The 17,002-nt window shown below is 43.5% G+C and overlaps 1 protein-coding gene across 2 annotated transcripts in view; it reads right to left on the bottom strand.

Annotated features, from left to right (window-relative positions):
- Nucleotides 1-17,002, bottom strand: part of LOC139535829 (collagen alpha-1(VII) chain-like) — a 130,989-nt gene that overhangs the window by 79,830 nt on the left and 34,157 nt on the right. For both annotated transcript variants that reach the window (XM_071335662.1, XM_071335661.1), the window contains exons 9-13: nt 12,703-12,822; nt 8,582-8,737; nt 4,687-4,806; nt 4,268-4,417; nt 862-978 (exon numbers count right to left, since the gene is read on the bottom strand). In XM_071335662.1, the coding sequence (XP_071191763.1) occupies nt 862-978; nt 4,268-4,417; nt 4,687-4,806; nt 8,582-8,737; nt 12,703-12,822 (663 nt within the window). The remainder of the gene's footprint in view (nt 1-861; nt 979-4,267; nt 4,418-4,686; nt 4,807-8,581; nt 8,738-12,702; nt 12,823-17,002) is intronic.

Consider the following 17,002-nt stretch of genomic DNA (forward strand, 5'->3'; position numbering starts at 1 on the left):
GCCCCCCCACACCATCACACCTCCTCCTCCATGATTCACGGTGGAAACTACACATGCGGAGATCATCCTTTCACCTACTCTGCGTCTCACAAAGACACAGCGTTTGGAACCAAAAATTTCAAATTTTAACTCATCAGACCAAAGGACAAATTTCCACCGGTATAATGTCCATTGCTCATGTTTCTTGACCCAAGCAAGTCTGTTCTTTTTGGTGTGCTTTAGTAGTGGTTTCTTTGCAGCAATTCGACCATGAAGGCCTGATTCACGTAGTCTCCTCTGAACAGTTGATGTTGAGATGTGTCTGTTACTTGAACTCTGAAGAATTTATTTGGGCTGCAATCTGAGGTGCAGTTCGCTCTAATGAACTTATCCTCTGCAGCAGAGGTAACTCTGGGTCTTCCTTTCCTGTGGCGGTCCTCATGAGAGCCAGTTTCATCATAGCGCTTGATGGTTTTTGCGACTGCACTTAAAGAAACTTTTAAAGTTCACAACACAACTGATTGGCTCAAACTCATTAAGAAGGAAAGAAATTCTACAAATTAACTTTTAACAAGGCACACCTGTTACTTGAAATGCATGCCAGATGACTACCTCATGAAGCTGGTTGAGAGAATGCCAAGAATGTGCAAAGCTGTCATCATGCAAAGGGTGGCTACCATAAGAATTTCAAATATATTTTGATTTGTTTAACACTTTTTTGTTTTCCACATGATTCCATATGTGTTATTTCATAGTTTTGAAGGCTTCACTATTATTCTACAATGTAGAAAAATAGTAAAAATAAAGAAAAACCCTGGAACGAGTAGGTGTGTCCAAACTTTTGACTGGTACTGTATGTGAGGATGAGTGTTTGTGTCCGACCTTCACCCTGCCTCCACTCCAGGCGGTATCCCCTGGCAGACTGGATTAGGTTCCAGGTGAGGCGGATGGAAGAGGGCCCGGTGGTGGCTGCCTTCAGCACCTGCTGCTCCAGACGCTCTGCATGGGGGGAACCCACAGACACAACACAACCACTGATACATCATACTATGTCAGAACCTCTTAAAAATCCTTCAGGTGATATTCAGCTATTTTAGGGGATTTCAATTCATGATGTATTTTCATTGGACTGCCAGTATAGTTGTTTTTATCAAATCTTACACTCTCAAAAAATGCTGGGTTAAAAACAACCCAATTTGGGTTCTTTGGTAACCCAGCGCTGGGTAAATATTGCACAGAAAACACGCTGGGTTATTTTGACCCAGTCAGTTGGGTTGCTTGAATACCCTAACATGGTGGGTTGTTGGGATTACCCAAACATGGGTTAATTTAATCATCAGTTGGATATTTTTTACTTTCATGCTGGATTGACCCAACAGCTGGGTCTTTTTTAATATGACATTTAGTCTCACAGGTGGCTAAAAATACATTTCCTGCGTGTCACGTCACTACTAAAACTACGCCTCCAGTTTTCTGATCTGACCGCTGCGTCACATCTCAATAACCCAGCACCAATAATCCAGCATCAACAACCAAACATTGCTCTTTTTTAAGAAAACAACCCAACTAAGTGACCCAACGCATCCAACTCAGCACTTGGGTCAACCAAACAAGCTAGCTAGCTACACAAACAAAACCGAACGTAACGTTCTGCAGGGCTAGAAGCAACTATGCAAAAACAAGATCCCACAAACTAAGGTGGAAAACAGTTTGCCTAAGTATGATCCCCAATCAAAGACAACGATAGACTGCTGCCTCTGATTGGGAACCATACCCGGCCAACAAAGAAATAGAACACAGATTGCCCACCCAAATCACACCCCGACCTAACCAAAAAGAGAAATAAAAAGGCTCTCTAATGTCAGGGCGTGACAGTACACCCCCCCAAAGGTACGGACTCCGGCCGCAAAACCTGACTCCATGGGGGAAGGTCCGGGTGGGCATCTAGCCTCGGTGGCGGCTCCGGTTCGGGACGTAGACCCCGCTCCGCTCGCTGATCCCTCCGCTTCCATGGAACCGGACCGTGGATCGTTGCCGGAGGCTCCGGACCGCGGACCGTCGCCGCTGGAAGCTCCGGTCCGCGGACTGTCGCCGCTGGAAGCTCCGGAACGTCGCCGCTGGAAGCGCCGGAACGTCGCCGCTGGAAGCTCCGGACCGTCTCAGGAGGTTCCGGACCTGGGAACTGTCGCCGGAAGCTCTGGACTGGGAACTGTCGCCGGAAGCTCTGGACTGGGAACTGTCGCCGGAAGCTCTGGACTGGGAACTGTCGCCGGAAGCTCTGGACTGTGAAGGCGCACTGGAGGCCTGATGCGTGGGACCGGTACATGTGACACCGGGCTGATGACACGCACTTCAGGGCGAGTGCGGGGAGGAGGCATAGGACGTACTGGACTGTGGAGGTGCACTGGAGGTCTGGAGCGTAGAGCTGGCACAACCCGTCCTGGCTGGATGCTCACTTCAGCCCGGCAAGTGCGGGGCGCTGGCACAGTACGCACTGGGCTGTGAAGGTGCACTGGAAACATGGTTTGCGTGAAACTGGTGCATATGACACCGGACTGGTGTCACGCTCCTCAGCACGCCCGCTCAGTAGCGCTCTCAACGCCAACACCTCTCTCCGGAATCTTTCGTCGAGTACCTCACTCGACTCCCTGACTGGTTCTGGTTCATCCCTCGGCTCCGCCGACCACTCCGTGTGCCCCCAACCCCCCAAAAATGTTGGGACTGTCTCTCGGGCCTCCGTCGTGGTTGCGAATCCTGGAGTCGTCGTTGATCCTCCTTCGCTGCCTCCGCCTGATTCCATGCAGGGTCTTGTCCCCTGCCATAATCTCCTCCCATGTCCATGATGTCCTCCACTCCCTTTTCTCCCGGGCCCAGGATCCCTGCTCCTCCTGGCCACGCTGCTTGGTCCTTTGGTGGTGGGATCTTCTGTTACGTCCATCTTTAGATGAATGAGACCAAAGCGCAGCGTGGAAAGTGTTCATGATTTTTAATACTGAACCCCGACAAAACAACAAAATACAAAACCGAACTTTTAACGTTCTGCAGGGCTAGACAGCAACTTTGCAAAAACAAGATCCCACAAACTAAGGTGGAAAACAGGCTGCCTAAGTATGATCCCCAATCAGAGACAACGATAGACAGCTGCCTCTGATTGGGAACCATACCCGGCCTAAAAGAAATTGAACACAGATTGCCCACCCAAATCACACCGACCTAACCAAAAAGAGAAATAAAAAGGCTCTAAGGTCAGGGCGTGACAGTCTTCTACTTTCGGTTTGCACTCCAGCTTCAAACAGCTGAAAATACTATATTTTTATTATGTAAAATATATTTTACAGCGGTTTAGAATGTACAATGAGTGTCTACATTATACTTGCTTGTTTTGTCACATAAAATGAAGTTGGCAGAGTTGGCAGGAAATGGCAGAGCAATTTCTGCATAGTGCACCTTTAATTAAAGACATCCCTCTAAAATGAGTCATACACAGGGGGTGATTATATTTGTGTGTGTGTGTGTGTGTGCGCACGTGCGTATTCTTCCATCCTCGAGGGGGACCTGAAATCCCCAAATGTCCCCACAAGGATAGTACAACAAGGAAAATTCCCCCTCGTGGGGACATTTCCCACGTCCCCATGAAGACAAAGGCTATTTTAAGTTTAGAGGTTTGGTTTGGGGTTAAGGTTAGGCGTTAAGGTTTAGGTTTAGGATTATGGTTAGGGGTGAAGGTTAGGGTTAAGGTTAGGGTAAGGATTAGGTTTAGTTTTAGAGTTAGGGAAAATAGGATTTTGAATGGATATACATTTTAGGTCCCCACGAAGATAGGAATCAAATCAAATCACATTTTATTTGTCACATGCTTCGTAAACAACAGGTGTAGACTAACAGTGAAATGCTTACTTAAGGGCCCTTCCCAACAATGCAGAGAGAAAAAATATAAATAATAGAAAAACAATAATACGAAGAATAAAGAAATTCATAAAACTAAACGGTTGTTGTTCTCTCCATAGACATACACCATATATACAGTGTTCTATATCTATGGCTCTCTCTCTAAGGCTCTATTCTTCTATTTCTCCTTATTTTTCTGCCTCTCCACCCCTTATAGTCCTTTACACTAAGGTCTGTTGAATGCAGCAGAAAGTATTTTATAAAGGCATTCTTTCACTGGCTAAAATTAACCACAAGTAGAAGTTACTGGGACAGAGACAGAGGAAAATAGACAGAGGGACAGAAGGAGAGGGAAATGTATGTCTGCAGTGCATACATGCATTTGTGTGTAGCTCTGTACCTATCTTGAACCTGGCGGTAGCAGCAGGTCCCTCTGTGTTGGCTTCGTAGAGGGCGATGACAGTGACAATGTACTCGGTGTCTGGCTGCAGGTTCAACAGGGTGTGAGTCTCAGTGTCGCCAGCCACCTCGACAGACTTCACATCACGACCTGGGAGAGACACAGGTATAGGGGGGGAGGAGATAGGGGTGAGGGAGAGAAGAGAGGGGCAGGAAAGAGGAGAGCAGAGAGTAGACAGAGGAAAAATGGAAGGGTGAAATGGACAACAACAGTTGTTGTGTACACATTGTGTCACCGACTGCTCACTATATAAAGTATTAACAGCCTTGCTGATTCTCTCATGAATTCCATTCTGCAGAACAACCCTTTTGTGTAAATACATAAATCAATACTGATTGGTGCATCTCTCCGCTCCTTACCTGTGAATGGTCCCCAGACCAGTCTGTAGGCCCTGGCTCCACCCACTCCCCTCCACAGCACCCGGACGCTACGCTCTGACACGGTCTCTACTGACAGCTGCTGGGCCGCCTCCAGACGCACTGCAACACACACACACACCTTTATATAGTAAGCAGTCAGTAACATAATGTGTGCACAACAACTGTCCTTGTGTTGTGTGCTTAGTCCCCTCATGTACTTCTTGTTCACCCATGACTAAGTGGCCACGCACGACTCCAACACCATCATCAAGTTTGCCGACAACACAACGGTGGTAGGCCTGATCACCGGCGACGATGAGACAGCCTACAGGGAGGAAGTCAGTGACCTGGCAATGTGTTGCCAGGACAACAACCTCTTCGTCAATGTCAGTAAGACCAAGGAGCTGATCGTGGACTACAGGAAATGAGGGGGCGAGGACGCCCCCCATCCACATCGTCAGGGCTACAGTGGGAGCGGATCGAGAGCTTCAAGTTCCTCGTTGTCCAAACCACTAAGGACTTAAAATGGTCCACACACGCAAACAGACGTGAAGAAGGCGCGACAGGGCTTCTTCCCCCTCAGGACTTTGAAAAGACTTGGTATGGGCCCTCAAATCCTCAAAAAGTTATACAGCAGCACAATTGTGAGCATTTTGACTGGCTGCATCCCTGCTTGGTATGGTTTATGCACCGCCCTCGGCCACATGGCGCTACAGAGGGTGGTGCGGACAGCCCAGTACATCACTGGGGTTGAGCTCCCTGCCATCCAGGACCTCTATATCAGGCGGTGTGAAAGGATGGCCCGTAAAATTGTTAAAGGCTCCAGCCATCGAAGCCATAAACTGTTCTCTGCTTCCGCATAACAAGCGGTACCGGAGTCTAACACCAACAGGCTCCTGAACAGCTTCTATCCCCAAGCCATAAGACATCTAAATAGCTAACAAAATGGCCGCAGGGACTATCTGCATATGCACTTTTTATTTGTACTTTTGCACTGACTCTACACACCCACATTCATACTGACTCTACACACTCACATACAATCATCATATATGGAGCTGCTACTTTGTTTATCAGATATCCTGATGCCTAGTCACCTTACCCCTATACATACTGTATCTACCCCCACCACTCCAGTATCCCTGCACATTGTAAATATGGTATTGGCACCGACTCTGGAACTGTATATACTAGCTTACTTACTTTCTCGTGTCCTTCTCATTTCTATTTCTCGTGTTTTTGTTCTACTTGACTCTATTATAATTGTTTAATTCTACTGATATTGATTATACTGCATTGTTGGGAAAGAGGAAGCAAGAAAGGCATTTCACTGTACTTGTGCACGTGACAATAAAAACTTGAAACATGGACACACACACACAGACACAGTATGCATCCTGAAACAGGGAAAATATGAACAACAGAGAAAAGCTTCATACTTTTAATGATTAATGCAGGCAACAGTCACCACCAGGCGGCAGTATGATCTTCTAACCATTTAAAAGTTGTCTGAGATAAACGTGCAAACCCACTGGGCACACACTTGTCGAATCAGCGTTGTTCCACGTCTGAAATGGTGGAATAGATGTTTAATTGACATCTGTGCCCAGTGGGAAGCTCCCTATCAGGCGATGAAAACCTTTCTGATTACTGTTACCTTTCCACCTATCGTTCACATAAAGTCACAAATGCATGAGGCCAATCTGTATAGTTTAGGGTTGAATATTTTCAGTGAACTGACTTGCCTAATTAAATAAAGGTTCAATTGATCAATAACAAAAAAGAATCCTCAGCAATCTACACACAATACCCCATAAAGACAAAGCGAAAACAGATTTTTGAAATTGTAGCAGATTTATAAAATATTTAAAACAGAAATACCTTATTTACATAATTATTCAGACCCTTTGCTATGAGACTCGAAATTGAGCTCAGGTGCATCCTGTTTCCATTGATCATCATTAAGATGTTTCTACAACTTGATTGGAGTCCGCCTGTGCTAAATTCAATTAATTGGACATAATTTGAAAAGGCACAAACCTATCTACATAAGGTCCTACAGTTGACAGTGCATGTCAAAGCAAAAACTAAGCCATCGAAGGAATTGAAGGAATTGTCCGTAGAGGTTCGAGACAGGATTGTGTCGAGGCACATATCTGGGGAAGGGTACCAAAACATTTTTGCAGCATTGAAGGTCCCCAAGAACACAGTGGCCTCCATCATTTTTAAATGGAAGAAGTTTGGAACCTACAAGACTGGCCACCCGACCAAACTGAGTAATCAGAGGAAAATGGCCTTGGTCAGGGAGGTGACCAAGAACCCGAAGGTCACAGACAGAGCTCTAAAGTTCTTCAGTGGAGATGGGAGAACCTTCCAGAAGGACAACCATCTCTGCAGCACTCCACCAATCAGGCCTTTATGGTAGAGTGGCCAGACGGAAGCCACTCCTCAGTAAAAGGCAGATAACAGCCCGCTTGGAGTTTGCCAAAAGGCACCTAATGACTCTCAGACCATGAGAAACAAGATTCTCTGGTCTGATGAAGCCAAGATTGAACTCTTCGGCCAAAATGCCAAGCATCACGTCTGAAGGAAATCTGGCACCATACCTACGATGAAGCATGGTGGTGGCAGCATCATGCTGTGGGGGGATGTTTTTCAGCGGCAGGGACTGGGAGACTAGTCAGGATCGAGGGAAAGATGAATGGAGCAAAGTACAGAGAGATCCTAGATGAAAACCTGCTCCAGAGCGCTCAGGTCATCAGACTGGTGCGAAGGTTCACCTTCTAACAGGACAACAAACCTAAGCACACAGCATGAAATCTCCCTCATCCGTACAAAAACAGTTCCACATGATTTCCTCTTAAAGTTTTGAGTCATTTCTGAATTATTTAATGTAACATACCTTCTCAAGTTCTCTCATGTCACCCCCCTTGTCCGCACACTCCACTGGTTTCCAGTTGAAACTCGCATCCACTACAAGACCATGGTGCTTACCTACGGAACAGCAAGAGAACTGCCCCTCCCTACCTTCAGGCTATGCTCAAACCCTACACCCCAACCCGAGCACTCCGTTCTGCCAACTCAGGTCTCTTGGCCCTCCCACCCCTACACGAGGGCAGCTTCCGCTCAGCCTAGTCAAGCTCTTCTCTGTCCTAGACCCCAATGGTTGAACCAGCTTCCCCTGAAGCTATCCTAAAAATGACCACCACTTGCACTTGACTCTACTGATAGCTACGTTATTGAGGAAAAATGTACTTACTATGACTGTGATATGTGGTTGTCCCACCTAGCTATCTTAAGATGAATGCACCAACTGTAAGGTGTTCTGGATAAGAGAATCTGCTAAATTACTAAAATGTAAATGTAAAATTATTTAACAAATCAAACATTAAACCTCGTAAACAATTAATGGTAATTCCTGGTAACCTCATTACCAATTAATTTAGACCCAGTGTTAATTTGAAATTTTATTTGCTGAAATGTGTGTAGTTGCGCGGCTATTCGAGACTGCGTTTTATTTAAGTTTTACGGTACTTAATCTACTTTTTTTGGAATGAAAACTCTCATCATTTTATTGTAATTAATTATAGCTCATATTTCATAGACATCTGGAAACACTAGATAGTTACTTTAATGTAGCTTTCACATTACTGTCACAAGGCACTGTGCTTGCTGTAAGGGCAGGCTCAGGAGTATGGAAAGTTCAAGCACAGGAGCTTTGCAGCACACATCTCTTTTGTTGTATGCCAACTGTAGAACTTCTGTGCTTCTTTCCATTGAAAAGCAATGATTCACACCAATAATGTTAAGTGCACTTAAAACTGAAGATGATATAATGATGCATCATACAGTACTGACTGAGGGTAATGGGAGAGAGTGGGTGAGGTGTACTTACATGTGCGTGAGGTGAGGGTGGCGGGGGAGACAGAGTTTCGGGGGAACAGGGGGTATAGGGTGAGGACGTACTCTGTGTCTGGCAGTAGCCTCTCCAGGGTGACCGAGGTGGAGTCTGCAGCCAGAGACTGCTCCAATAGCTGGGCTGCAGGCTGACCTGTCAATCAATCATAGCCAGCCAATCACACAAGGGTTAGAGGAGGCAACAGACAAGTAAATAGACAGCTTACTATTAACATCTTTAAATGCACTTGCTTATACTTGTAGTACATGTGTATGATATAAGAAAGAGCAAAAACAGTCTGTGTGTGAGTGTATGTGTGTGTCTGTCTGTCAGAACTAGGGCTGTGGCGGTCACGAAATTTCATCAGCTGGTGATTGTCAAGCAAATAACTGTTGGTCTCATGGTAATTGATAGTTAATTAACATAAACACATTTAGCATCTCCTGGCTTCCACACATAGCCTACAAGCCATTTTAAAAAGTCTAATAAATCCCATTTTAAAAAGTCTAATAAATCCATGTAATATAGCCTACACCTTCACAATAAATCCATTATTTATTTTAGACAGGTCTAAAGAAGCATGATATGAAGAAAATGTAATCTATTTCAGAAGAAAAGAATAGCATACTTTGAGTTGTCCTTATGTTAGGTCCTGATGTGGCTATGCCAAATGGCTGTGGGCTACACTAGTTCATTTAGCAGAGAAGATTTACTTATAATTCCGTGGCATTATTTTATATTATAGTATGAAGAATACAATTGAACAAAGCTGAATAAGATAGAAAGGATATTTTCTACACACGATTTCAGGGAGTGCACGCACACATGCGGCTATTCTGTGTTGAGCGGTTAACTAAGAAATACATACTCCTTTATGCTTAATTTATTAATTCAGTTATTAATGTAACTTTGGTTGTTCTACAAACGTTGGACTCTATGTTTAGATTTTTAATACATTGTAAGGCTGCATGATGAGACTAATGATGATTTGAAAAAAGTCACTTGAAAAGGCATGAGCTCTGCTTAGTTTTTTACGCAGGCTGTACTCCAAAAGTCTCTCATTCACAATTTGGCAAGCACTTGATAATGCCTAGAATTTCACTGCGGTATCCCCTTTGTGGCCATTATGCACCCTAACAAAATCCATGTCTTTTGCACCCCGGAGTGCTGCGCAATCTTAAACGTTTCTCACTCACTCGGCTCTCCATCTGATCGGGTCTTTCTCACAGGCTATATACAAGTGAAGACAGACAAAGGCTATGGTTCAAACTCATAAAAGACACACCCTCGTCCACTTACCCTCGCCTTATGCCCTTGGGGGAATCCCAAGTAAAAACGAATGTGAATAAGTTAGAAATTGTGCTACTAATGCACGTGACGGAACAAACACGTCTCGTAAAAGTAATTATGTTTTTGTTTGGTTAGCTTTTGGAAATTGTAGAAATAAAACATTTTCCTTCTTCAGAAGTTCCAGCTAGGCAGGCTAACGTTATTTAGCTGATTAATTTGCTAGCTATCATACAGCAGGGATATATTAATAATGATATATTTCATGTTAGTAGACATGCAATCATAATTGACTGTAGTGCATATAAAGCACCCTCCAGTGGCTGAACACCAGCTACCAGTGGCTGACAACACAATTATCGCGGGATGAACGAGTGATGAATTTCCGGGCAAGGGTGGTCCATTTAAAAATCATTCCTTCCTCCCTCGCCCTGCAAGTGTATACTCGTCAGACGTCATGAAACGTCATCAGAAGTGTCCACTTAATTTGAGGGCTGAGGGATAGGGTTTGTCTTTTGCATATTGAAGATATTGGAAGTACTTTCCACATTTACTTTTCGTCAGCCAACAAGATGAGTAGGCCTAACGAACAGCAAAAGCACTTATTTAATTTAATTGTATTTATGTCAATCTATTATCCCCCATAGTACAAAAGTCAACCTATTCTAGTCTGTACGAGAAATAAATATTCCAAACATAGTCTGGGACAGTTGTGGGATGCAATAGACCCCAAATTAATAGAACCCCTAGCATCAAAAAAACTGTTTTATGTAATGTGGCTGACACAACAGATCAGAACGTTTAGCTTAAAATGTTGATAAACTACTAGGCTATTTCATCACATTATAAGTGCAGCAATGCGCACATGGCAGTAGGCTATAAGCACGTATGTTTCATTAGCAGAAAGCACCACTATCAAAAGTGACCGCAAATGTGATTATGCATGTAGTGCTTTTATTATGAAGGTGCATTTTTATGGTGAAAATTATCTTCCCCAAACTTGAAACTCACATGCTGCATATATATGCCAGTTAGGCTCTACACCCCTTGTAAAGCAGATTAATGTGCTTAATTTTAAGAAGTTATTTGGCCACTTTAGTTGTGATACAAACCTTATCAAAACATATAGGCCTATGGGCTAGGCTACATGAGGTGTGCAACTATGATTCTAAAAATAAAAAAAGGCTTTGTTTCTTATGCTGGGCATCATTCACAATATATGATAATATAAGTGATAGGCTAATATTGTCACCCATCAGACTATTCTATGCACTTAAATAGCAAATGGAGGGCGCTTTTTACCATGGTTTATTTTCATGCCAGCCAGGTAGGCTATACTCCTGTTGTAAAGAGAAGCAATGTGCTTAATATTAGGAAAGTTGAGAAATAAATATAGCAGGCCTAGCCTACAGAAAGCTGATGGGAACCTCTTATTTTTATTAGTGGCCATCACTCTGTTTTCTCCCGCAATGGCATAGCCTATAGAAATGTTGCGCAACATGAGCTCATGGGCTCTCATTGAGTGTTTGATTAGATTTTCGAAAACATTTGCATTGATGTCAAAGTGATTAGAGGGACAATACAGTTCTGAGTACCAGGCAGTTAGAAAGTGTGGTAGGCTATTAATGACCAGCAGCAGCAGCATCATAGCTTGGATAAGCTAATTACTGTTACTAAATGGTCATGTGGAATTTGACTGCCTTCATGACTTGTCACCGCTGGTGTGGTGGTAATACGGTCACTGCAACAGCCCTAGTCAGTACCATGACCTGCAGACTGAAGCAACACTTGCCCCACCCAGCCTGTCAGGCTGTCACCAAGACAACGGGCCAGCCTTAGAGGAATGTGTTGCCTGGAGCCATAGGCACAGATCTTCATCCTACCACAGACAAGGTAAACAGAGGGTGTGTGGGTGTGGGTGTACTGGTTGCATGAATTAGGGCTTGCAGTTGCTTGCAGTTGGATACAGAGACAGGTAGAAACATCCCACATCTCCTTACAGAATACACACTGACCTAATTTAAAACTAACACACAAGCGTGCCAGTCTCTCCTCCTATACTTTAGGTTCTCCATGTGAGACTGGTTCTCCTGCCATGCCCTTACTCAGGGATGGAGCTGTCACGCTTAGTTATGGTGTCTGTGTGTGTGTGTGTTTGGGGGTAGGGGGCTTTTTTTTCACATGTCATGCCACGCACCTCACACTATTTAACATAACACATCCTTTTCTGTCTTAACGTATCTCAAATTGCAGCCACATTATCTCCTCTTCAGATTCAGCCTCTACATTCAATCATTAATTCACACACCTGAAGTCGCCCTTAGTCTCTACTGCACAGTTTTTAAAGTCTCTGTAAAGCTTTCTGTAAAAGTGTATGTGGTATTTATTTGTGGTAATGATTGGGTAATAAAACTCTTCTGATAGACAGGGAGAGCCGGGGGGGCGGTATAATGTGAGACAACATCTCATCTCTACCATAGTACTGCATACTAACCTGATGTCCATAAATCTTCACACAGATTTACTTGTCTCAATTTGCCACCTGCAGGTTCTCTATTATCCTTATCCCTCCTCTCCCTCTCCTCTATTACACTATCATCAGCCAAAAAGAGATGTGTGAGGAGTTAAGTATTTTATAATGACAGTTAACAAGATGGCTTGGCATGGTCCACAGAATGTTGTGGTATTTGTCCTTCATGCATAAAGAATTTGAGTATGATCAGAGTAAGCAGTAGTTATATTGTGGATGTTCATGAGTTTGTGTGTGTGTGTGTGTGTGTGTGTGTGTGTGTGTGTGTGCGCATGTGTTTGTGTACGTGCGTGTGTCTGACCTCGGGGTCCGTAGGTGAGTCTATAGCCCTGGATCTGTGATGTGGGGGCATCCCAGCCCAGAGAGAGGGAGAAGAAACCAGCCTGGACTAGACGAAGACCAGACACCCCTGGTAGAGACCCTGAGAAACAAGGGATGGAGAACGTATCCTATGAGGATGATGGTATGGCTTCACATGGGAGAATCACACATTGGGAAGAAACGGGGAGTATTTGAAGTGAGTGACTTAGGAAAGACATGTGGAGAGAGAGGATGATATGGCAAAGAAAGACTGTGTTGATATGGTTCTTCACTTCATTAGATTCATCCGCTAGATGTAGTTTACCATAGCGCACCTCGTTTTATTACAGGCGAAAGGTTCAGAAAACATTACTGTATTCTTTACCAGAAAGTATGCTGTCCCTCTGAAGTCTTGTTGGTCGATTCATTGCTCTCTTCTATCTATAAAGCTATCTTACAAAAACTCCCACCATACCTAACATAATTAACAACCTTCTGATGTATGACTAACAATACCCGGCCTCAGGATTGGCTAACTCTGGAAATCTCTTTGGTCTCCTCAGAGTTAGGTAAATCTGCTTTTAGTTTCTTTGCACCCCATGTATGGAACAATCTACAGAGTTCCATACAACTGGATGTACTGGTGCCTCTCAGGCAGTTCAACATGCTGATTGGCAGATGATTGAGGACCTCTTTGCTGAGAAATGTGATTGTTTTTCTTGAGTTTGTTTGTAATTTTGCATATTTGTATTATATTGTATTTTGTAAATTGTGTATATCAAAATCAAATACAACAGGTGTAGACCTTACCGTAAAATGCTTACTTACAAGCCCTTAACCAACAAAGCTGAATAAAAAAAATATATATAAGTATTTAAAAAAAATGTTTTAAATAAACTAAAGCAAGAAAATAAGTTACAATAAAATAACGAGGCTATATACAGGGGTTACCAGTACCAAGTCAATGTGCAGGGGTACAGGTTAGTTGAGGTATATGTACATGTAGGTAGGAGTAAAGTGACTATGCGTAGATAATAAACAGTGAGTAGCAGCAGCGTTAAAAAAGGCTGGGTCAATGCAAATCGTCCGGGTAGCCATTTGATTAACTGTTCAGCAGTCTTATGGCTTGGGGGGAGAAGCTGTTAAGGAGCCTTTTGGACTTGACGCTCCGGTACCGCTTGCCGTGTGGTAGCAGAGAAAACAGTCTATGACTAGGGTGACACCGCCTAGTATAGAGGTCCTGGATGGCAGGAAGCTTGGCCCCAGTGATGTACTGGATGGTACTCACTACCCTCTAGCGCCTTGCGGTTGGATGCCGAGCAGTTGCCATACCAAGTGGTGATGCAACCAGACAGGAGGCTCTCGATGGTGCAGCTGTATAACTTTTTGATGATCTGAGGACCCATGCCAAATTGTTTCAGTCTCCTGTAGGGGAATAGGCATTGTCATGACCTCTTCACGACTTGTAGTCAACGAACAGCATTCTCACATAGGTGTTACTTTTGTCCAGGTGGGAAAGGCCAGTGTGGAGTGCAAATTGTAGTGGGTTTCCGGGATGATGGTGTTGATGTGAGCCATGACCAGCCTTTTAAAGCACTTCATGGCTACAGACATGAGTGCTATGGAGCGGTAGTCATGGACTAGGTTGGTCTGCTTGAAACATGTAGGTATTACAGACTCCTTCAGGGAGAGGTTGAAAATGTCAGTGAAGACACTTGGCAGTTGGTCAGCGCATGCTCTGAGTATGTGTCCTGGTAATCCGTCTGGCAGTGCGGCCTTGTGAATGTTGAGCGTGATCACACCGTCGTCTGGAACAGTTGGTGCTCTCATGCATGGTTCAGTGTTGCTTGCCTCGAAGCGAGCATAGAAGGCATTTAGCTCGTCTGGTAGGCTCGCGTCACTAGGGAGCTCGTGGCTGGGATTCCATTTTTAATCAGTAATAGTTTGGAAGCCTTGCCACATCCGACGAGTGTCAGAGCCGGTATAGTAGGATTTTATCTTAGTCCTGTATTGACTCTTTGCCTGTTTGATCGTTCGTCGGAGGGCATAGCAACAGCTCTAGTCACTGGTACTTCCTGCTTGAGTTTTTGCTTCTAAGCAGGAATCAGGAGGATAGCATTACGGTCAGATTTGCCAAATGGAGGGTGAGGGAGAGCTTTGTACTGTTGGATTCTGGGTTAAACTTGGAACATTGCGATCCTAGAGACTGGTTTTTACATCAGAGGTTAATGGTTATCTCTAGGAGCCAGCTTTGGAATGTGCTGGGTGGACGGGAGGAAGTCACAGAATTGCTATAGGGGATACGGATGGACATCTGTGGATTAGGCAAATGAGGGGTTGAAGTCAGGTCAGATACCCTTATGGGAGAAATTATGGTTTATTACCCTATTACTTCGTCTTCCTGTCGAACCATAATAGATGTAAGGATTGGAGAGAAGGAGTGCCTAAATTGGAGTATATATACTTTTGGTGGTGGAAACATGTTTTGTCTCATGCAGTTGTATTGATCATCTGGGAAGAATTAAACTTGGTTAAGCTTTCATAGTGTCCGTTGAGTTATTTACTCTGAGAATTAGAACCTAACAGTACGTGTCTATGTGTGGAGTAAAGGTGGTCTATAGTTTTTTTCCCCTCTGGTTGCACATGTGACATGCTGGTAGAAATTAGGTAAAACGGACCATCGTATTCATGCATAAAAAAACTAATAATGAAAGAAAAGCAGTGCAAGTTTGAATTTTGTAAAGTTAGTTTGGGAGATGTGGAAAAATTATTGTTATCGATCAATTATGACAAACCTCCTGGCATTGACACCTTAGATGAAAAGCTACTGAAGATGGTAGCTGACTCTATAGCCACTCCTATCTGTCATATCTTTAATCTGAGCAGAGAGGAAAGTCTTTGTCCTCCGGCCTGGAGGGAGGCCAAAATAATTCCACTACCCAAGAGTGGTAAAGCGGCCTATACTGGTTCTAACAGCAGACCTATAAGCTTGCTGCCAGCTCTTAGCAGACTGTTGGAAAAAATGGTGTTTGACCAAATACAATGCTATTTCTCTGTAAACAAATGAACAACAAACTTTCAGCATGCTTATTGAGAAGGGCACTCAACATGTACTGCACTGACACAAATGACTGATGATTGTTTGAAAGAAATTGATAATAAGAAGATTGTGTGAGCTGTACTGTTAGATTTCAGTGCAGCCTTTGATATTATTGACCTTAACCTGTTGTTGAAAAAACATATGTTTTATGGCTTTTCAACCTCTGCCATATCGTGGATTAAGAGCTATCTATCTAATAGAACTCAAAGGGTTTTCTTTAATGGAAGCTTCTCTAATGTCAAACATGTAAAGTGTGTTGTACCACAGGGCAGCTCTCTAGGCTCTATACTCTTTTTTATTTTTTACCAATGACCTGCCACTGAAATTAAACAAAGCATGTGTGTCCATGTATGCTGATGATTTAACCATATAGGCATCAGCAACCACAGCTAATGAAGTCACTGAAACCCTTAAAAGAGTTGCAGTCTGTTTTGGAATAGGTGGCCAGTAATAAACTGGTCCTGATTATCTCTAAAACTAAGAGCATTGTAGTTGGTTCAAATCATTCCCTAAATTCTAGACCTCAGAAAAATCTGGTAATGAATTGTGTGGCTGTTGAACAAGTCGAGGAGGCTAAATTACTTGGCGTTACCTTAGATTGTAAACAGTCATGGTCAAAACATATAGATTCAATGGTTAAACAGATGGGGAGAGGTCTGTTCATAATAGATGTTCTGCTTTTTTGACACCACACTCCAAAAAGCAAGTTCTGCAGGCTCTAGTTTTTGTAATGAGAGGGCTGATATAAATACTATGCATGCCAGTCTCTCTTGGCTAACAGCTGAGGAGAGACTGACTGCATCACTTCTCATTTTTATAAGAAACATTAATGGGTTCGAAAATCCCAAATTGTTTGCATAGTCAACTTACACAAAGCTTACACACAGCATAGTCGACACACACACACATACCCCACCAGACGTCTTTTCACAGTCCTCAAATCCAGAATAAAGTCAAGAAAGCGTACAGTATTATATAGAGCCATTATTGCATGGAACTACGTTCCATCTCATATTGCTCAAATAAACAGTAAACCCGGTTTCAAAAAACAGATAAAGCAACACCTCACAGCACAATGCCTCTCCCCTACTTGACCTACAGTTGAAGTCGGAAGTTTACATACACCTTAGCCAAATACATTTAAGCTCAGTTTTTCACAATTCCTGACATTTAATGCTAGTAAAAATTCCATGTCTTAGTT

This window comes from Salvelinus alpinus, chromosome 12 (assembly GCF_045679555.1).
Source record: "Salvelinus alpinus chromosome 12, SLU_Salpinus.1, whole genome shotgun sequence".
Classification (NCBI taxonomy): domain Eukaryota; kingdom Metazoa; phylum Chordata; class Actinopteri; order Salmoniformes; family Salmonidae; genus Salvelinus; species Salvelinus alpinus.